The sequence below is a fragment of the Orycteropus afer genome, unplaced genomic scaffold, assembly GCF_000298275.1.
Source record: "Orycteropus afer afer isolate SDZICR_OR568_19922 unplaced genomic scaffold, OryAfe1.0 scaffold00085, whole genome shotgun sequence".
Taxonomy (NCBI): Eukaryota; Metazoa; Chordata; class Mammalia; order Tubulidentata; family Orycteropodidae; genus Orycteropus; species Orycteropus afer.
Window position 1 is genome coordinate 4,427,090 of NW_006921672.1, and position 23,812 is coordinate 4,450,901.

At 38.9% G+C, this 23,812-nt stretch overlaps 1 protein-coding gene across 1 annotated transcript in view; it reads right to left on the minus strand.

Annotated features, from left to right (window-relative positions):
* The window catches only part of KAT7 (lysine acetyltransferase 7), a 34,540-nt gene that overhangs the window by 3,365 nt on the left and 7,363 nt on the right, over positions 1-23,812 (minus strand). The window contains exons 5-12 of the mRNA XM_007941928.2: positions 20,296-20,378; positions 16,805-16,894; positions 15,314-15,412; positions 7,574-7,684; positions 5,934-6,125; positions 3,582-3,671; positions 3,209-3,349; positions 1,985-2,078 (exon numbers count right to left, since the gene is read on the minus strand). Of these exons, the coding sequence (XP_007940119.1) occupies positions 1,985-2,078; positions 3,209-3,349; positions 3,582-3,671; positions 5,934-6,125; positions 7,574-7,684; positions 15,314-15,412; positions 16,805-16,894; positions 20,296-20,378 (900 nt within the window). The remainder of the gene's footprint in view (positions 1-1,984; positions 2,079-3,208; positions 3,350-3,581; positions 3,672-5,933; positions 6,126-7,573; positions 7,685-15,313; positions 15,413-16,804; positions 16,895-20,295; positions 20,379-23,812) is intronic.

A 23,812-nucleotide genomic window follows, 5' to 3' on the forward strand; every position in this document is an offset into this window, starting at 1 on the left:
GGAATGGGTACAAATATGGATCTCTTCCAGTCAGTTGGCCAGGTAGCTGTCTTCCAAATCTCCTAATACAGCCGAGTGAGTGCCTCCAGCATGACGGCATCTGTTTGTTGAAACATCTCGATGGGTATTCCATCAATTCCTGGAGCCTTATTCTTTGCCAATTCCTTCAGTGCAGCTTCAACTTCTTCCTTCAGTACCACTGGTTCTTGATCATATGCCACCTCCTGAAACGGATGAACACTGACCAATTCTTTTTGGTACAGTGACTCTGTGTATTCTTTCCATCTTCTTTTGATATTTCCTGCATCATTCAATATTTTGTCCTTAGAATCTTTCAATACTGCAACTCAAGGTTTGAATTTTCTTCTTCAGTTCTTTCTGCTTGAGAAATGCCGAACGTGTTCTTCCCTTTTGGTTTTCTAACTCTAGGTCTTTGCATGTTTCATTATAACTGACTTTGTTTTCTCAAGCTGCTCTTTGAAATCTTCTGTTCAGCTCTTTTACCTTGTCATTTCTTCCATTTACTTTAGCTACTCTCTGTTAAAGGGCAAGTTTCAGAACTTCTGACATCCATTTTGGAGTTTTCTCCCTTTCCTGTCTTTTTAATGCCCTTTTGCTTTCTTCATGATGTTCTTGACATCATCCCACAATTCCTCTGGTTTTTGGTCATGGTTGTTCAACGATCAAATCTATTCCTTAGATGGCCTCTAAATTCAGAAGGAATATAATCAAGGTCATATTTTGGCTCTTGCAGATTTGTTTTAATTGTCTTCAGTTTCAACTTGAACTTGTGTATGAGCAACTAATGGTCTGTTCCATAGTCAGCTCCTGGCCTTGTTCTGGCTGAAGATATTGAGCTTCCCCATCACCTCTTTCCACAGATGTAGTCAATCTGATTCCTGTTCACTCCATCTGGCAAAGTTTTCATGTATAGTCGTTGTTTGTGTTGTTGAAAAAAACTTATTTGTAATGAGTAAGTCATTGGTCTTGCAAAATTCTATCATGCGATCTACAATGTTTTTTCTATCAACACCAAGGCCATATTTTCCAACTACCGACGAGTCTTCTTTGTTCCCAACTTTTGCATTCCAATCACCAGTGACAATCAACACATCTTGATTGCATGTTTGGTCAATTTCAGACTGCAGAAGTTGGTAAAAATCTTTAATTTCCTTGTTTTTGGCTTTGGTGGTTGGTGCATAAATTTGAGTTATAGCAGTATTAACTGGTCTTCTTTATAGGCATATGGATGGTATCCTATCACAGACAGCATTGTACTTCAGCATAGATCTTGAAACACTCTCTGTAATGATGAATGCCACATCATTTGTCTTCAATCTGTCATTTCTGGCATAGTAGATCATATGCTTGTCTGATTCAAAATGGCCAAAACCAGTCCATTTTAGCTCACTAATGCCTAGGATATAGATTACTCAAAGCCTATACAAGGTATATGGGTTGCCTCTACAAAAGTCCTTATCAAAGTCCTTAACCTCTAACAACAGATTTTAAGCTTTACAGGTATGTGCTCTGTTTAAAGCCTCAAACGAGGATAATCCTAAACACTTACTTTATCATCCTTTGTGTCTCCTAAGGAGATAAAGGAGCCCTGGTGAAACAGGCTTGGCTGCTAACGGAAAGATTGGAGTTCAAACACATGAGCCAGTCTGTAGAAGAAAGATGTGGCAGTCTGCTTCCATAAAGATTTACAACCTTGGAAACCCTATGGTTTCTCTCCTGTCCTACAGTGTCACTGTAAGTCAAAATTGAGTCTATGGCAGTGGGTGGTAACTCTTAATTAGCTAAGAACTCAGGATCCCATATTCATCTGTGTTCAATGTGTATCAGGCAGATTGATGATACTTGTCAATAACTTAATCATCAGTGTACTTACACTATAGTCCAGGGATGGTAGAGAGCATAGGACAAAAGACAATCTGCACATGGTCCCTGCCTTGTGAAGGGATTCAGCAGTTTTACTTACTGAAATCAATAAGCATCTTGCCATAGCCCTGTCTCATGTACTGAGGCATGGTAAGGATACAGGATACGTTGTAGTTAAGGAATGAATTCTTTTCCTAAAATCAAGAGCAAACAGATACGCAGGTCATTAGTATCAGCACTTTCACAGATATAAAACAAGACTGCTTACAAAATAACTGGCTGACCAATCCTGGGGAGTGGCTGTCAAGCTTCACAGCTGTTATGTCTACACCCTTTCTGATGGCCAAAGCCATTAATCCCAAGACTTCCCAAAATCATTTTAAGGGGGCTGACTCTGGGTTCTTAACAGTCATGGAGAAGGCAAGAAAGTTAAGACTGCTGAGTTAAGTCTGAAGCAGCCCTCTTCAAAAGGTGGCTGCCTGCTAGAGCAGACAGGAGGGAACCCAAACAGGAAGTCCTGTGGAGACGCTGGAAAGAAAGCTCTTCCACCATCCATTCTGGAAGGGGATCAAAGCCAAACAAAATCATGAAAGATGACATACTGTATGACTCCCTGTATAGGAAATATCCAGAATAGGCAAATTTATAGATAGAAAGTAAATTAATGGTTGTCCAGGCTAGGAGAGGCTGGGGGAAATGAGGAGTGGCTGCTAATGGGCATGGAACTTCCTTACAGTTTAATGAACATGTTCTAAAAGTGACTCTGTTAATAGTTTTATAATTCTGGGAAGATACTAAAAACATTGCATTGTATAGTTTAGTTTAATGGGTGAATTATAATAGTATATGAATTATATATCCATAAAGTTGTTACATTTAAAGTAAAAATAACAATAATAAAAAAGATAATCACAGGCAAAACATAACCTGAGTCTCAAAGGACTATGCTGGAAGGAGCCCAGCTGAGGAACCAAGCAAAAGGAATATATACCCAGTTTTAAGCTAATAACAAAGAGGTTAAAACCAGGAAAGTTGGCTTGACTACAGGATGTGGGCTTGCCAGTTAGTAGGCAGGGGACTGCTCAGTAATTAACAGGCAGGGCCAGCCCACAAGTCCAAAACGAATAACCAGAAGCTTTTAATAAAGAATTGCACATTTTCATTAAACAATCTTTAATACATGGGTTTGCTTTTTGTCCCCCAGCGGTCGGTCATCACTGCCCAGGGTACCACCTCTTCCTGTCAGTGATTTATCAACCTCCACATGCCAGCATCAATCATTCTGCTCTGGCCATTAGCTGCTTAATCTCCAGATCCTGCTGACCTTGGAAAAATATCCAATCAGGTGACAGCCAGTGTTGTCTGCTTCTGTCATAACATAGAACAGGAAGGGCTCCACATCATAATATAATGTCTTGTGGTCCAGAAAAAGCTTGGCCAACAGGCACAGGTTTTGGCAATAGATCTAGAAACAGAGGAAAGAGTTCATGTGTGGGTCAGTGATTTCTAAACTTATCAGGTAAAGGCCTAAAAGTAAAGATCATACCATTACTATCAACGAAACAGAAATTGTGTATTTTGGCTAACACAGAGTTGTCTTCTTTACGTGGTGTGATGCAGACAAAACACCCTCCTGAGGCCTATGAATGTACAGTATTACAATTCTGCTTTCTTAAGTCACACTGTTCTTTCTTTACCTTGTTTTTCTTGCCATCCACTTCAAACACGGAAATTGAGCCTTTGCGATATATTTCATCACCGGGTGGGTGTTTCCACACACACTTAGCCTGCAAGAGAAGGAAATTCACGTCAGGGAAACAAATCCTCCCAAAAAGACTGCTGCCCAACAGGTGAAATTTGGTTAGCTGAGTCTAGGGACAACTGGCCATGCTTGAGAACATACAGCAAAGCCAACAGGTATTTTTCTGGTAAAACGAATAAAGCCTCTGATGTTATTACAGTATACTCATGACCTTCTTACAGCCATTTGGAACAAATTTTCTGGATTCTGTTCAGGCACTGTTTCAGCCCAGGGGATTAAAGTCATCCACTACATAAAAGCCAGATCAATAAAACACCCTTGCTTATTATAAAACACACCATGCCAACAGGAAATTCTTAAGTAGCTTATTTCCAGCAGCTTAGACTTGCTAATTACTTTACTCTCACCTTTACCAGTAAGTTTTCACTGTCACCTAACCATTATGGTCTTTTTTTCAGATTAGAAAATAGACTCCTAATGATAAAAATGGCTTCCCTACCCCCTCAAAAAAGTGTTGTCTTTGTTATATAAAGAAACAGGAATAAGTACTTCGTGGTTTTCAAAAAAAAAAAAGATGCCAGCCTGAATGAACGGAACAGAAGGACGCTGGGGGCACTTGGCCACAAGGGGGCATAAAGTACCCCTTTTTCTCAACCTCAATTGCTGACAGTTTTAAGGCAGCCAACATTACTGTAAATAGGTGAATTCTTGAAAGCTTTTATACATATATATTCTAAAATATCACTTAAAATGTACAAGCATATAGGACACTTTCTATGAAAGAAATGTCACTGCAATTGTCAACTGGAGACTCATGCTCTAATTTGTAAATCCAAATATTAATTAACCAGAATTGTTTCAAAAAAGGTTCTACCCATAGTTTGTTCCTATCTCCACTCCTTGACTCATGTAGGCTTTTTCCAACAATAAGCAAAGCAATGCAACAAGTATTTATTTGTTCAGAAGCAGAAGGCAAGCCAAAGAAACTCCATTTCAGTGACTATGTCTGAAGCAATGGAAACCACGAGAAGCAAGGATTTCACATAGATTTGCAGTTCTTCATATTCTATTTTATAACCAGTATAAATACAGTAGATACTCAATACTCACAATTCCCTACCCCCACCCCACTATTATTTCTTTGACTTTTTCGTTGTCTCATTGGTTAGTGTCACTAATTAAACAAACAAAAAGAAAAAAACATAAATGGTAAACAGTTCACATCAATAAAAGTATCAGTCTTACTTTTACACAGCAAAACCAGGGTTAGTTTATCCAGTCTACAGACTGTGTCAGTGTCCAGTTCTTCCTAACACCAAACCCCCATGCTCCTGTGTCTCCATCAGTCCTGACCCATCATCTCCCCTCCACAACTGTGCTGAAGCCTGGGCCACAAAGCTATAACCAGTGTACTCCAGAGTTGGGAACACAAAAAGGCACTTATCACCAAACTGAGAAGACGACTCTAATGTCAGGAATCATAGGAAATCTGCGTGGTAGATGTTCAGCATCCCCCTTACTCTTTCTCCATATCTCCTCCATGGCAGAAATTCTCTTTAAAGACAAGACCAAACTCACCGCCATCGAGTCGAATCTGACTCGCAGCAACCCCTTCTTGGGTTTCCGAGGGGTATCTCTACGGAAGTAGATTGCCCAGTCTTTTAAGACAAGGGAAAGAAAAATGGCTTAAAGCCACAAAACATCTAGTAAATACATTTGTCAATCCTATTTTAATAGGAAGCATGTTCAAAAATCAAAAAACACTAAAAAACTTGAGGGGAAAGAGAATGCAAGTCACTGGTGCTGAAGGTATTATAAGACCCATTTTGTTAATTTCATAATTTGTCACTGACTGATCTCCCTTAAATGAGTATTCATTCAACACACATTCATTGGACATGTATTGCCCAGGCTAGCTGCTAGGGATAAACCATGCTGTCCCTGTCCTGTCAAACATCATCTTTTTCATCCAGTTTGATTTACATAAAAACTGTGGGCAGAGATAAGTTCATATCCAAAAGAATCTAAGGAAAAATTTTTAAAAAGGTTATTATACATGATAGAATGTGGTTAAAGGGCTACAGGCCACTGGCCACTTTGGGTGCCACCCAGCACCAGCCATATGACAGGCTGTCTATCCCCTACCTGAATGAAGTATGGCTTTCAATTTCCCATGACTTCGTGGACCACTGAGAGTTGCCTGCACAGATGTCAGCTCTATAGCAAACAAAGATCCTTGAGCTTATCACCATACCATGATCATCGCAGAGGAACAAAGACAGCTTACCATGTGTCTGCGGAGGATTGTTTGGCTCTTCATATATTTTAAACAGAATTCACACATGTAGAGACGCCCCAGGCGTGCATACTCCTCAGGATAGGGAGAATGGTACCAAGTGTCAAGCTCATAGCGGCCAAAAGCAATTGTTTTAATCATATTGCCCCCCTCTGTGATTTGGCCTTGAAGCCTTAACTTCTCCTATTGCCAAAAAGAAATCAAAAGTTAAAGAAGAGTTAGGATTTATCATCTTTGTTTTGAAGTCTGCACTAAGCTCTTTCAAGTGACACGGTGGGCAATGAAAACATCAGATTTGGCATCTACCCGTAAGAAACTTGCACTAAAATGGGCTCCATGGCCATGGATAACCATGCAGGCTTACAGAAAACTTACTATCTACATTGCCCAGAGCAACTCCCTCAACACAGGGCGGCTTCTCTGCTTCCTATCACATTCTGGGCCCTTCTCATCTCTAACATGGAACAAAGTCCTTGGTAAAACCTCCTTTTTATCAGCCTCAACTAGACTGAATTATAAAAGTAACCCACCATGAGTACAAACTTGCCATCCTTATGAAACATTCTAAAACTAAACAAGATTTTCTAAAATGGCAATTTTTTTAATTTGCAGAAGCTTTTTATCTGTATAACATATATCCACAATGGTCACTCTCCCACTTAGGTCCTTTAAGGAACACACAGACACACACACACACACACACACAGACAAGGAGACACATGAAATGCATGTCATGACTTAATTCTGGAATCTAAACCCTAAGTAGAAAATATTTTTGGCTATCCATCTCTCCTCAGTGGCTAGGAGCTGGCTACAGCAATCATTTTTAATCGTAAGCAGGTGGGGTTGTGAAAGGCTAGCCTTGGACATGCTGTTCCAGAGAGGGATGGAGAAAACCAGCAGCAGCGGTCTATCGCTGCGTGGGAAGCCAAAGGGTAAACTCAGTTAAACTCTTTCTCCTGCAAGTTTTCAAATATATTTGAAGAATTTAATGAAGTATCTGATAAACAGTAAAAAAACGGAAGACGAGATCTACTTTACAAGTGAACACATTTAATCTGTTAAATTAGAAGTAAATTCAAATCACAAAGGAAACCTGTTAAAAAATTCTGCTCAAGGCATTAAAACTAAGCACAAACTCATCATAAATAAGAATCAAAAGAGAAAACTACCTTTACACATAAATGTTTAGCTACATCAAAGAGTAATTCTAAAATACCTAGTAAGAGCCTTTCCCACTATTCCTCTTTATTGTTACTTTTCTTCTTTTATGATAAATGTGTCGAAGAGTTGTGAGGAAATATGGAAAACGGCGAGTTCCTGTTTGGGTAAAGAGGACAGCAGAGATGGGTATCCCCCATTCTAGAGGCTCTCAGAATTGCAAATCACCCAACTGAAACAAAGGAGCACCTACTGTGTTATTCAGTCTCACCACCTCCAACCAAACAGGTCCTTCCAGGAGCTGGAATGGAGGGGAGGGAATAAGGAGAGGAGGAGAGTGACTAGCTTTAAATACGAAAGGCAAGGACAGCCCTAAAATGGATGCTGGGGGAAGGGGACATTCAAGCAGCAAGGTACAATTAGAAGTGCTTTTCACAAGTGGTCCTCAGCAGGAAGATTTTAGTACTTACCAAATCCTCTGAAGCCCGGGCTTGCGCTCTTCGGAATAGATCCAAGTCATACTCGCTGGTCAGGTTTTCCAAGAGAGGTTCCCGAGTGTTCCCATAGGTCTGTCTGTGTTCCTAGGAAATAACAAGTGTCATACTCTCCACTTCTAAGAACTTAATCTATTTCATTTCAATCCATGCCAACTAGAGGGCCGAGCACAATCAAACTATTTCTTTAGTGCCTACTACACGCCAGGCCCTATAACATGCATTAGGGATTCAACACAAGACATACTCTTCATTAGGTTAACGCCAGAGACACCGACCACCTACGCTAGCAAACCTGAGCAGAAATGCTCCCATAACCCTCTGAGGAGTTCCAGTCTTCTATCTTTAAATGGGCACCCCAACGATCAGAACTCTGTCTCCATTTCTTTATCTGAAAACATGCATGTCGGTACAAATTAAGCATAACAAACACAGAAGTACTCCAAATTCTTATAATCCTGAGCTCTGGAAGGAGTCTTTGATTTAAAAAATGCAGAACCTCTAAGCCTTAGAGTCTGGTTTTAGAGCTAAAGAAAAATTTCCAGGTAGGGAGGGACAGCTGGCCTAGGCTTGATTCTTTCACTTGAATTACTGCAGCCATCATCACACTGTCTGCCAAAGGTATAACGATCCCACTTTAAATCTCTAGTCCAAGTGCACAAGAAAAACAAGGTAGAGCCTCTTTAAAAACTGTTTCGCTAAATATTAAACAAGACGAGGAAAGGGTCATATAAAACTGGAAGCATAAAAATAACCTAGTTTTAAATACATTTCAAACCTTACCATAACAGCTATTCCAAGTACCCTTTTTCTCAGGAAAGAACTTCCACAGGGAAAACGTCCCTTTTAAACCTGTGATTCTAGCCCTTCCCACTCTGTTTTAGACTCCGCCTCCCATCTACAGAATGGAAGATAATGGTTGTTAAATGAAGTGGATGGCTCATTCCAGAAAGAACAACGTAGATTTCACACACGTATTAGCATATGAAGAAACTATTCACCAGTACTTTTACTCCAGTTAAAATGTCTTCTACTTAATCTGGGTCCCAACTGATGTATACTTAAAAACTCATTGTTATCAGGTCAACTCCACTCAAGTGACCCCTAATGGGTTTTCAGGGTGGTAAATCTTTAAGGAAGCAGATTGCCTCATCTTCCCTCCTTGAAGCAGCTGGTGGGTTTGAACCGCCAAACTTCTGGTTAGCAGTCAAACACCTCAGGCACTGTGCCACCAGAACTCATTAATGCGTATCTTTTAAAATTTGGACTCTGACATCTAAAATTTAGGTTCTAAGTATGTTATTCCTTCTAGCTTCGTAAGGGAGATCTGGTAGCGTAGTGCCTAAGGCACTTGACTGCTAACCAGAAGGCTGTCGGTTCAAACCCACCAGCCACTCCTTGGTGGGAAGATGGGGCGATCTACTTCCGTAGTGATGCTGCCTCGGAAACCCAAGGAGGGGTTGCTGTGAGTCAGGTTCGACTCGAAGGCACATGACAACAACAACAGCTTCATAAAGGTCAAAAAAGAAAAAGCTTTTTAAAAAATCTGATGCAGTATTTTCCATTGTTTAAACCAGGAAGGGTGGATCCAAATAACCTACCCCTATCACGGGAAATGGAGATATTTGTAACATAAAAATTTTAAAGGCTTTTACTTCAGACAGTCTTTTTAACTAAGATTTTTGGCAAGTTAGCTAATGCTCAGTTTTCTCATCTACAAAAAGGTGAAACGGCACCCATCATGCAGAGTTGTTACAAAGGGAAACAGCATACTTCGCACAAAACCAGTCAGTGCCTATCACACAAGAATTCAATCAATGATATGAATATTGTATTATGACATTCTACCCAACTTGTGGACAAAAACATCAGACAGAACAGGAAAAACCACACAATCTGGTACACTACAGCCCACTACTACTGCCTGCAGTCCATTTACAATGCCATAACAATCAAACCCAACACCACCTGGTGTAGGTGCTTTAACTACAAATTCATCCCACAATCCCAACATCCACCTCACACTGGCTTATCTCTATTTATCCATAAGGTTATGATTTGCAAGACATTAATGACTGTCAAAAAATACATAGATTGACACATTTTCATCTTAGGGAAGCCACGCTCTGTCTATTCACAAACCACATTTACTAATTCATTCTAATGACTTAATAAACGAGTATTCTAATTCTATGGGACATGTGGAGGAAACACATCAGAAAAGACTGGGAGACTATATCTCAAAATGTTTAACTCTGATTTATATCTGGAGGGTGATTTTACTATTTTCAATAATAACCATGTATTAATATGTTTATAATAAATTTTATCTCTAGCTAAAAAATTGAATTTTATGCAAGTTTTTTTTTTTTTAAGGATTTAGGCAAAGACAGAATCCACAGTTGTATTAAGATCATGTAAATAAGGTATTTATGTACATATAAAAAGCTAGAAGAATATATGCCAAAATGCTACCTGTGGTTATCTTTAGGTAGTAGGATGAATGTTTTCTTTTGTGTACTTTTAAAAATTGTTCTATATTTCCCAATTACAAACATACCTTGCCTTTATAACCAGAAAATATTAAAATACTACAGAAAGAATCTATTCTAGAATATCACCTAATTAATAGCTTGTATCATGTATGATAACCAGTCACCTGTCAGTTTGTCATATGGTGGTGGCTTGCATGTTGTTATGAGACTGGAGGATATGCTATTGGTATTTCAATTGCCTGTAAGGTCACCCATGATGGACAGGTTTCAGCAAAGCTTCCATACTAAGACAGACTGGGAAGAAGGATAGGGCCATCCACTTCTGAAACATTTGGTCAGTGAAAACCTTATGAATAACATTGAAACACCATCTATTATTGGAAAACTTTATGAATAGCCCTGAAACATTGTCTGATATAGTGCCAGAAGATGAGCTCCTCAGGTTCCAAGGCAATCAAAATATTAACTGGGGAAGACCTGCCTCCTCCAAGTAGAGTTGACCTTAGTGATGTGGACAGAGTAAAGCTTCTGGGACCTCCATTTGCTGATGGGGCACAACGCAAATTGGGAAAAAACAGCTGCAAACATCCATTAATAATCAGGACATAGACGGTACAAAGTATGAATCTAGAAAAATTGGAAGTTGTCAAAAATGAAATGGAATGCATAAAGATCAGTATCTTAGGCATTCGTGAGCTGAAATGGAGTGGTTTTGGCCACTTTGAGTCAGACAATCATATGGTCTACTCTGCCAGGAATGACAAATTAAAGAGAAATGGCATCACATTCATTGTCACAAAGAATGTCCCAAGATCTATCCTGAAGTGCAATGCTGTCAGTGATAGGATAATATCCATACACCTACAAGAAGACCAGTTTAAATATCATTCAAATTTACACACCAACCATTAAAGCGAAAGATGAAGAAATTGAAGATTCTTACCAACTTCTGCAGTCTGAAATCGATCAAAAATGCAATTAGGATGTATTGATTACTACTGGAGACTGGAATGCAAAAGTTGAAAACAAAGAATCATCAGTAGTTGGAAAACATGGCCTTGCTGGTAGAAATCATGCCAGAGATCGCATGATAGAATTTTGCGAGACCAATGACTTATTCATTGTGAATACCTTTTTTCAACAATATAAACACATGGACCTCGCCAGATGGCATACACAGGAATCATTTCAACTACATCTGTGGAAGAGGCAATGGAGAAGCTCAGTATCTTTAGCCAAAACAAGGTCAGGAGCTGACTGTGGAACAGACCATCAATTGCTCATGTGCAAGTCCAAGTTGAAGCTGAAGAAAATTAAAAGAAGTCCACAAGAACCAAAATATGACCTTGAGCATATCCCACCTGAATTTAGAGACCACCTGAAGAACAGATTTGACACAGTGAACACCAGTGACCAAAGACCATATGAGTTGTGGGATGATCAAGATCATACATGAAGAAAGCAAAAGGTCATTAAAAAGACAGGAAAGGAAGAAAAGGCCAAAAATGGATGTCAGAAGAGACCCTGAAACTTACTTTAGAATGCAGAGTTAAAGCAAATGGAAAAAATGCTACAATCAAAAAACTGAACAGAAGATTTCAAAGGACAGCTCAAAAAGCCATAGCAAAATTTTATATTGAAATGTGCAAAGACCTGGAGTTAGAAAACCAAAAGAAAAGAATATGCTTGGCATTTCTCATGCTGAAAGAACTGAAGAAAAAGGCAAGCCTCGAGTTGCAATACTGAAGGATCCTATGGGCAAAATACTGAATGATACATGAAGCATCAAAAAAGATAAAAGGAATATACAGAGTCACTGTACAAAAAAGAACTAGTAAATGTTCAATTATTTCAACAGGTGGCATATGATCAAGAACCAATGGTATTGAAGGAAGAAGTCCAAATTGCACTGAAGGAACTGGCAAAAAACAAGGCCCCAGGAATTGATAGAATAACCATTGATATGTTTCAAAACCAAATGCAGTGCTAGAGGCAACAGTCTATGCCAAGAAATCTGGAAGACAGGTACCTGGTAAACTGACTAGAAGTGATCTCTATTTGTGCCCATTCCAAAGAAAGGTGATTCAACAGAATATGGAAATTATTGAACAATACCATCAATATATATGTATTTTTTTGCATTCTTCATGGATAATGTTCTTGATATTCTCTCACAATTCTTCTGGTTTTCGGTCATTGGTGTTCAATGCATCAAATCTATTCTTTAGATGGTCTCTAATTTCAGGAGGGATATATTCAAGATCTTATTTTGGCTCTCTTGGACTTATTTTAATTGACTTCAACTTCAAGTTGAACTTGCATATGAGCAGTTGATGGTCTGTTTCACAATCAGCTCCTGGCCTGGTTTTGGCTGAAGATATTGAGCTTTTCCACCACCTCTTGCCACAGATGTAGTCAATCTGATTCCTGTGTGTTCCATCTGGTGAAGTCCATGTGTACAGCTGCCATTTGTGTTGTTGATAAAAGGTGTTTGCAATGAACAAGTCGTTGGTCTTGCAAAATTGTACCATGCGAGTGTCAGCATTATTTCTGTCACCAAGGCCAAATTTTCCAACTACCGGTGATTCTTCGTTTCAAACTTTTGCATTCCAGTCACCAGTGATAATTAACACATCCTAATTGCACGTTCAGTCAATTTCAGACTGCAGAAGCTGATAAAATTCTTCAATTTCCTCATCTTTGGCTTTGGTGGTCGATACATAAATCTGAGTAATAGTCGTATTAACGGGTCTTCCTTGTAGGCGTATGGATATTATCCTATCACTGACAGCACTGTACTTCAGGACAGATCCTGAAACATCCTTTTTGATGATGAATGTTATGCCATTCCTCTTCAAACTGTCATTCCCATTCAAAATGGCCAAAACCAGTCCATTTCCGCTCACTAATGCCGAGGATATCAATCTTTATGCGTTTCATTTCATTGTTGACAACTTCCAATTTTCCGAGATTCATACTTCGTACATTCCATGTTCCGATGATTAATGGATGTCTGCAGCTGTTTCCCTTCGATTTGAGTGGTGCCACATCAGCAAATGGAGGTCTTGAAAGCTTTTCTTATCCATAGGACTAAGGCTGGGTTTACTCTGATGATGCAGCTCTTTCCCAGTCCTATTTTGAGAGCCTAAATTCTAACCTAACTGGACTATTCATAAAGTTACGTGGTAATGTATCAAACAGTGTTTCTTTGCTATTCATAAGGTTTTCCCTGGCCAATTATTTGAGAAGTGGACGGCCTCCTCCTTCTTCCTAGTCTGTCTCAGTGTAAGCTGGGCTGATACCTGTGCACCATGTATATCCCGCTGGGTTTGAAACACCAGTGGCTCAGTCTTAAAACTCACATCAACACGTCACCATGGTAGGACAAAGTGACAGACAAGTTTGCCTCCCTAATGGTCAGAAGGGACCATTCCTTGGAGAAGGATGTCATGCTTGGTAGGGTGGAGGGTCAACAAAAGAGAGGGAGGCCTTCAACGAGATGGATTGACATGGTGGCTGCGATGATGGGCTCAAGTATAGCAGGGATTGTAGAGCTGGCACAGGATCAGGCAGTGTTTCATTCTGCTGTGCATGGGGTCACTATGAGTCGGAAATGACTCGATGGCACCTAACAACAACAACTAACAACACCATCAATATCACATGCAAGTAAATTTTTGAAGAGAAGTGAAAAATGGTTGCAGGGAACTTCCAAAAATGCAAGCTGGATTTAGAAGAGGATGTGGAATGAGGGATATCATTGCTGATGGCAGATGGATTTTAGCTAAAAGCAAATACCAGAAAGATGTTTACCTGTGTTTTACTGACTATGCAAAGGCATTCGACTGTGTGGATCATAACAAATTATGGGTAACAGTGCAAAGAATAGGAATTCCAGAACACTTAATTTGTGCTCATGAGGAACCCGTACATAGACCGGGAGGCTGTCATTTAAACAGAACAAGGAGGTACTGCATGGTTTAAAATCAGGAAGGGTTTATGTCAGGGTTGTATCCTCTCACCATACTTATTCAATCTGTATGCTAAACAAACAATCTGAGAAAGCTGGATTATAGGAAGAACGCAGCATCAGGATTGGAGGAAGACTCATTAACAACCTGAGATACACAGATGACACAACCTTGCTTGCTGAAAGTGAAGATGACTTGAAGCACTTACTGATGAAGATTAAAGAATACAGTCTGCAGTACGGATTACACCTCAACATAACAATAACGAAAATTGTCACGACTGAATCAATAAGCAACATTATGATAAATGGAGAAGACTGAAGTTTGAAAGATTTCATTTTACTTAGATCCACATTCATGGACACCAGGCAAGAAATCAGATGTTGTATTGCACTGGGAAAATCTGCTGCAAAAGACCTCTTTCAAGTGCTGATGAGCAAAAATATCACTTTGAAGACTAAGATGCACCTAACCCAAGCCATGATATTTTCAACTGCCTCATATGCAGGCAAGCTGGACAATGAATAATGAAGACTGAAGAAGAGTTGATGCTTTTGAATTGTGGTGTTGGTGAAGAATACTGAAAATACCATGGACTGCCAGAAGAACAAACAAATCTGTCCTGGAAGAAGTGCGGCTGGAATGCTCCCTGGAGGCCAAATGGCCAAACTTCATCTTATCTACTTTGGTCAAATTGTCAGAAGGGCCATTCCCTGGAGGAGGGTATCAAGCCTGGTAAAGTGGAAGGTCAACAAAAAAGGGGAAGACTTCAACAAGGTGGAATGACACAGTGGCTGCCAGGATGGGCGCAGCAAGGATTTGACGGTGGTGCAGGACAAGGCAGTGTTTTGCTCTGTTGTACACAGGTTTGCTGTAAGTCGGAGCTGACTCAACGGCACTTAACAATATCATGTGTGAATTCTGTTTTTCCATTAAACAAACTACTGTTTGGCTTGAGTATGTTACTTTATGCAGGGATGTCCACTGTCATGGTTATTTGTTCTATTGGGTACATTTAGCCCTTTAAAATTATAGTGAAGTTTACAAACAACCAAGGTGTCTAATTATGTTTCCTAATCCAAATTAATCATATTTTATTTTATTTTTCAAAGATTTCCTGTTTCCACTCTCAACATCTAAGTTTTGGAAGATTACTGTTCGCTGTCATTTAAGCTCTAGTTGCCACAGAAGAGTCCTTGTACTTACCAGAGTGTGAGTTCACGTTAATTGAATATTTTACTTTTACTCACCATGTATTTCTCTTTCTGTTCTTTGCTCAGCCCAGAATTTCTTTTCTTCCTGAGTTCAGCCACCTTTTCCTTGTATCGTAGCTGCCTCTCAGTTGGTGCCTAAAAAGAAAAAGCTAGAAAACTGAATATGAGGTCAAACTTCAAAATTAAAGCATGTATACACACAAAATGAGGAGGGGGAGAAGTTGAAGAAAAATGAAAATACAACTCAAGCTGAGTAGCCTCCAACAAGGAGAAAAACTACAGTCAACATCAGATGTGTTAGAGCCACCTTGCGAATACTGTGGAAATTGAGAAATTCTAAATTGGGTTCCCTCATTACCCAGACCACCAAATCAACAAGAATAAAATAAAGATCATTTCAATTCAATAATCAATCACTCATTGAATGCTGTTTTCCAAGTACTCATTTGATTAGCAGTGAGACAAAAATGAAAATAGAAAAAACGTATTAGAACAACCACCACCCCACCACCCCATCCCACCCCCCGCCAAACAAAATAAATAAGTAACTTGCTACTTATGGAATGCTTATTACTTGCCAAGCACTGGGGATAAGTAGTTTATATACATAATTCAGCTGACTCCCTTAACTACTCTGTCAGGTAGATCTTATTAACCCCATTTTATTAACAAGGAAATAAATTTTACAGACGTTAGCTGACCTGCCCCAAACCACACAGCTGGTGAAACCAAATCATTATATTCAAATCCTAATCTGTTTGGCTTCAAAGCCCACACTTCTACCTTTATGACCTTTTTTCCTCTACTACCCACCCATAATCTAACCACAAAAACACACATATGATGAGCTCTGTATAATATGTGACAAGGGCTAAACCAACCTTTTGAACAAGTAACAATGGGAATACAAGAGGAAGAAATTCTTCAGTGGTAGCTGAACAATGCCTTGATAAGGATAAATAAAATCTCTTCTTTTTGGTATAAAGAATTCTGATAAGTAGAAAAACAGCAAGAGTAAAGACGAAATGCATTTAGGGAGAAATAAGGAATTAAGTGTACCCAAAGCGGCAATGAATGTTCAGAGGAACATAGGGAAGAGGAAGACGATGCAACATTCTGGAAACCAAGGAAAGATTTAAAGGAGTAAAGAAATGCATAGTCAACAAGTGACAAATGCTAAGAAGTCATTGGTAGCTTGGAAACACGCCAACACAGCAGAGGGTCTGGGTTAAAAGATGGATGCAAAATGAGGAAATGGAGCTGCACGTACACTCTTTTCACGCTATCAGGATTAATTATTATTACTGGTAGCAAAATCCCTTCACTTACGAAGTAGAAAACTGTTCATTTTATGAAAATTTACTATTTGAAAAGCCAATAGGATTCTGAGTTTATGACTGCAAGATCACTTATTTAGATGTCATAGGAAACAACAGGCGTGGATATGCCTAAAGACAGATATGGGGCAAAGGAGATCCAAGACACAGATCTCAAACTGAACGGCCAGAGCTTTAACAAGGCCCGTACCTGGTGCCTGGTTGCATGCCTGTTGTTGTCATCTTGCCTGTGGGACAGCATCCTTTCTTCTATCTGCTTATCCCGGCTCTGTGCTCTCACCTGCAACCATCAACAACGTCAATAAACGCACCTGCTTCTAAGACTACATTTATTTAAAGCATAAGAATACAACAGTCCCTTGAATTTATGTTGTACTTTTACTTTCAAAGGGTTTTCACATTTATTATCTCAATCTCTAATTAAAAATATAAGGCAAGTTTTACATTCTCTGTTTTCTCAACCATTACCTGAGAATCAGAGATGTGAAATGATTACAGCCAAAGGGTGGTAAAGCTAAGATTTTAATTAAGTCTGTTAACTCTGAGCCTGGACTCTTTCCACTGTATATTGGATTAAGAACAGCGTAAGGAAGTACAGGAACAGAGTGGGGAAGTGCAAAGAAAAGGTTAGAAAACCTGGGTTCAAGTCTACATGGATACCTAATTCTGTAGACCTTAGACAAACCACATTAGCTCTTCAGTAATTTCAATTTGGTCACCTGGGAAGTAAAGACTCATATATCCATTTGCCTATCCAACGTCTCCATCAAAACTCTGTGTGGTCAAGAAACTGATGCTCTCCTACAAATCTTCTTCACCACAAACCTCCATTAATCGAGGCAAACACTTGAATGTCAACCCTGATTCTTCTCTCCACCTCATACTTCACATCAAACCAGTCAGTCTAGTAACCTGCTCCTCCCACAAAATACATACTGAATCTAACTAATTCTTAAAGCTCCACTGGACTCCTAGTCCAAACCACCATCTAAGCCTGAACTTCTGAGCAACCTTCCAACTAGTCTACCTCATGTCAGTTCTTGCCCTGATCATCCATTCTCCAAACACTAGCAAGCAGTGATTTTTTAAAAGTATTTATGAAATTTGATCATGCCTCTGATAGAGCCTTCCAAGTGCTTCCCCTTGCCATCAGAAAGAAAAAGAAAAACCAAACCTGCAAGTCCTTCAGGATCACTCCGGGCCTTTGTACTTGCTATTCCTTCTATTAGATCTCTCTTCTCCTAGATACTTACACAACTGCCATTTGCCATCATCCACGTATGTCCCAGATCAAATGCCCACTCCTCAGGAAGGTCTTCCTTGGCCACCCTAGGAGAAGCAGTGCTACACTCCTTCCAAAAAGTCACACTCTGTATCTACTCTTTTTGCTCCTCACAGCATTCACTACTACATGAAATTCTTATGTACTATATTTTTATAAGCTTGCCTCTCCCAACGTAAGCTCCTTGAAGGCAGTCTTTTCATCTCATTCACTGAATCGTCAGATCACTATTAACAGTATTTCACACATGTAGCCACAGAATGTATGACTGAATAAAAATAGTAGTATCACCAATCTCAAAGATTTACTGAGTAATTCAGAGTAATCATATATATGCAGGTATTTTTAAAGCTCTATAGACATTTTTATAAACATGAAGAATTTGTCTAATCTTTCCATTTGGGATTCTCAATTTAATAAAAACGTATCATCTTTCAGCAATTCTCCTTATCCTCCAAGTATACGGAAAGATGGATTATACTGAGCCTGGTCCCCCTTGTAAAGAGAGAGGGGAAAGAGAAGAAAAATTCAGGATACAAAATGCTTTCCTTTTTTTGGAATTTTCTTCTGAAATGGAAATTCTTCATTTGTTTTTCTTTTAATAAATTGTGCAAGGTAAGATGCTCGTATAGCTAGAAGACATGATTTTAGAAGTTATACCCGAGGAAGATTTTTATGTAAAGCCATCTACAGTATCAGATCTTTATATTTAAAGTGCCAGAGAACAACTTCCAAAAGCAAAGATCAGTAATTTTCCAAGGAAGAGGCAGGTAATGCAAGTACAAGCTTGTGATGCAGAGGCTGCCAGCTGTTCCTGCTCTGACCTGGTCTCAAAATGTTATATCTGGTAGATATAACAGGAAGAACAGAACCGAAGATACTACCTTGATTATACAAAGAATATCGAATGAAGGAAAGTAAGAGAAAAGGTCCTTGATCTTAAAACTCATATAGGCACTTATAGTATACTAATCTGTTGGAAAACTAAACACAATAAAGAAGCTTTTCCTTCAGTGGTCTAGTTGTAAATAAAATGATAAATTCCTGAATCAGGGAGAATTAACATTAGCTGTACTGTTCTGTGCCGTCGTGTGGATTTTGACTTATAGCAACCCTTTACAGTTGGGAGCTCAGGTAGCATAGTGCCTAAGGCACTTGACTGCTAACCAGAAGGTTGGTGGTTCAAACCCACCAGCCACTCCTCGGAAGGAAGGTTGGGCAATCTACTTTCGTAGTGATACTGCCTCGGAAACCCAAGGAGGGGTCGCTATGAGTCGAGTCCGACTCCACAGCACATAACAACAATAATATATGACACAGTAGAACTGCCCCATAGGGTTTCCTAAACTATAATCTTTATGGGAACAGATTGCCAGGTCTTTTCTACCATGGAGCTGCTCATGGGTTTGAAAAGATGACCTTTTGGTCAGCACCCAAGCACTTAAACACTGTACCACCAGGGCTCCTTAATGTTAGCTAGAGAATCTAGTTTTCCTCAGAATGGAACTGGCCTATATGACAATTATAAACCAGTGACTCTGGCCTCTTTACCAAAATAAAAACAATAATGCTTTGTTATAACCAGCTTGGATAGCCTGCCCCAAAATTACCTGAGCCATCTATTTAAAATTAATTTTTAACTCCTGCATCTTCATCATTTGTTCTTTGGTTCTGTCTTTTGAGAGTGGCAGCAAGCCAAACAGGAACCTACATGGTCGTAGGCTCTACTCCTAAATACTGTATCCCAAAAACCCAAAGGCAATTTAAGAGCAATATTCCTCAGAAATTTCAAAGAAGAATCAGCCAAGAGTAGGTATGGTTGAAAATAAAAGTACTTAGCAGAAATGGGCAGAGAAACAGGAAAAGAATTAAGAAAAATCTGTAAATAGCAAAATGACTTCTTAGATTTACAAAAATAGAGCGCATGTTGCATTGTGGTAAACTGTGGTCAATGACATGAGACAAAGTATATGTGAACTGCTGTATGGAAAGTGAATTTGCTCTGTAAATCTTCACCCAAATCCAAAAAAAAAAAAAAAAGAATAGAGCTCAGTGTATAAATACTGAAATCACATACATTCAAATTACTCCTTAGTGGAAGGGGTCCCTGACAATTTTCGAAGTAAAATTTCAATGGAAAGTATCAGTGGACTAGAGGGTGATGTTCTGAATGTTCTACAGATAATCTCATTTAAAAAAATTTCTTTCAAAGGTACCCATTACATATAATAATTCTTTAATTTTTTTTTTTTTTTTAAAGCACAATTGTGTTTTATTTTGTTTCTTCCACTAGAATGTAAGAGGAAAGTCCTTGTTCATCACTAAATCCCCAGTGTTCAGCAAAGTTCAGGTAAGCACTCAATAAGTACTTGTAGAATAAGTGAGAGGACTACAGTTACCTTGCATTCATCAGCTGAGAGGTTATGATAGAGCGGGCATCCTGAGATGGAGAAATGTCTTTCATGTTTTCCTGTAAGGTGTCCTGTTAAAAGAAGAAAAAAATTAATCTCAAAATAGAAGAAGAAATAGTTTATAAAGTGGTATGTTTCTCTACAACAAATTTGGTTTTTTTGCTCTCAGCTTAATCAAATATGTATCTGATCACAGACTGAACACACTAAAGCTAAGTGCTGTTACTAGGGTTGGAACATGTACACTATACTCTTTACTTCCACAGGATGGACCTAGCAGTCTTGCAGCAGGCTTGTGTATGTACAGTAATGATTATGTCCCCTCTGTATTAAAGACTCACTTCTCAAATTCCAAAATGTTATAAAGCTGTACATTTAGAAATAAGGTACAAAATTATAAGCAGGAATTTTTTATTTTACTGGAATTATATTCTGTTGTGCTAAATTATTAATCAAGTCATATATTAAAACAGGTGTACTTTTCTTCCTACTATGTTATGTTATCCAATCTGAAGTTAAAGCCTTTCAAGGATCAAAAGAGATTTCTGAAAGAAATGGCTTTTTCTACCACGAAAGTAAACATTATTTTTATAACTTTGAACCAGATTAAATATATTCTCTTATTTGGAAAGAGAACTTGATTTAGGCTTCTTTTATTATCTAACCTTTCTTTATTATTATTTTTTTAAATTTCTACTGTGATTTAGATGAAAGTTTACAAAGCAAATTCATTTTCCATACAGCCAGTTCATATACATTTTGTTTCATGACACTGACTGCCACTTCCCCCCAATGTAACAGCTCTCTTCCCGCTTCCTCTCTGTAGTTACCTCTTCCCCGTGCCCTTCTTTCCTATGCATTCCTACCCCCTGAGCTATCTCCCTGTGCAAATATTGCCCTCTGTTCTCCCATGAAGGAGCTCAGGTGGTGTACTGCCTAAGGCATTTGACTTTTAACTGGAAGGTTGGTGGTTCAAATCTACCAGCCACTCCACAGAGGGAAGACTGGGCAATCTACTTCCATAAAGATTTACCACCTCAGAAACCCAAAGGGGGTCGCTATGAATTGGAATTGACTCAGTGGCAGTGGGTTTGGTTTTTCAGTTCTCCCATGATGGATCACTCTAAGGAGCGTATCTACCTGATATAAATGTTCACCCTATAGGCCTGTCTATTGTTTGGCTGGAAGCCACAGGAGTGAGTTCAATTCCTGACCTGAAGGCTAACTAGGGGCCACAGTGTCAAGGGGCTCACCAGCTCTATCAGACCAGTAAACCTGTATTATGAAACTTTTAAACAGGTAATAAGCACAAACCTTAAGATGGGAAATAATCAGGAATAATAATGCTGTTGTTAGTTGCTGTAGAGTTGATTGCAATTCATGGTAACATGTATCAGAACAGAACTGTGCTACATGAGCTCTGCAAGGCTATGACCTTTCAGAAGCACATCACGATGTCTGTCTTCTGAGGCATCTCCTAGGTGGTTTTGAACCACCTACCTTTTGCCTAGTAGTTGAGCACTTAATCTTTGCACCACCCAGGGAATCCTAAGAATAGCAATATAGTTCATTTTATCTAAAGGAGTATGTCTTCATTTTTCTACTTTTCATGGAGTTTTTTGAAAGCATACATGGAAGTGAACATTTGTTTTTTACATCTCTCTTCAACCAAGAGGTTATAAAACTTCTAACATTGAGAGTGACAGTGAGACAAAGCTCATGAGATAAAAGGATAGTTAAGCTGAATTGCAAATCTACAAAACCTACACCTTTCTTTCACGGAAAGAAGACATTTAATTTTGGGTAAAGGGGACACTGGCATTTAAAAATTTATACAACATGATTTATAGAGTAAGCTAAAAAGTACAAGAGAAAAAAATTAATATGGACATGAAGGCTGCCATTTCTTTAAGACTGATTAAAAATGTAATTTTAGCAGTCTGTACAATTTATCTCAGACACAAAAAACTACCTTCAGTGATCAAACACCATGTACAAAATGTAAAGTGTCACTGCTATAGTAAGTTTTACTTTGCAAGATACGATGTATCCACAACTTCCAAGTAAATTATTCAAGTGTATTTTCCATAAGCACATATTACTTTTATATTAATTTTTTTTAAAAATTAATGATATTGCTTTGCTTAAGATAAAAAGTAGAACAGGATCAAGAACAGATTTAGAAGCTCATGTTCATACTTTCCAAACACTGCCAATACATTAAAACCAAAACTCAATGTAAGCTTTCCAACAGATTTCTATTTCCCCTACGGTCTCCCCAATCAAGGATCTAAGTTCTGGGCATAAATGATACACGAACAGGCACCCACTCTGACCTCCCTCTTCCTTTTCACTCTGGTCATTGCCCAGGTACACTGGTCCCCCATTATTCCCCAAATTTCTTATTCATTCCGCCCTAGACCTTGTGCACTTGTCTTTCTATCCATGATGCTGACCCCCCTAGACATTCAAATCACTCTCTCATGTCTCTTGGGTCTCTGCTCAAATGTCACCATCATCACAGTGGCCTTCCCTTAAAAGCAGCAATATTCTACCCTCTCAGCACTCCATTTTATTCCTCTTCGTAGCATGTATCTCCGGTTGACGTGTATGTGTAGCACAGTGCTTAAAGGAGTACAGAGAAAGTGCTCTATCATTATCAGCTGTGTCTGTTCTTTCTTCTTCCTCCACTCTAACTCACCATAAGACAGATGTTCTACCACTAATGGTATGACAATATATAAATATTTCCTTACTTTAGGACTTATTTTTTCATGACAGCTTTCTCTGATATGCTTAAGCAATCTGTTAATGCATATATATTGATTTATCCATGTTTCTCCTTCCTCAGCTGAACTATAAGCTTCAGGAGGGCAGGGAGTTTGACATGTTTATAGCAGCATCTCCAAAAGGTAAATACTACCTGGCACAGGGCAAACATTCATTAAATATCTGCTGAAGAGCTAACTAAGTACAGTATATAAAAGTAACAACTGTCGACATGTAGAGACTGTACCAGCAGTTCCTTCCTCTGCTGTACGGCAAGTCTATCACCTTATCATCTTAAAGTATATTAGCTATCTCCTGTACTACTATACGATACTGTCTATTCTTAGTTTTTCATCACTTATTCCAAGGAAACTAATTTAGGTCTGAAATCGTATTTTTTCTTTGAGTGATGACTGGTATGGAGTTCTAGGGAACTTTTTTTATTTTAAATTTTGTGTTAAAGTTTATAGACCAAATTCATTTTCTAGACAACAGTTCATACACATTTTGTTTCATGATATTGATTGCAGTCCCCATAACGTAACAGCTCTCTTCTCCTTTCCTCCCTGTGGTTACTTTCTCCCTGTGTCCTTTTTCCAATGCATTCTTGCCTTCTGAGCAAATACTGCCCTTCTGATCTCCCATGATTAACTGTTCTAAGCAGCATACCTACCTGGTGTAAATGTTCACCTTATATGCCTATCTACTGCTTGGCTGGAAGCCACAGGAGTGAGTT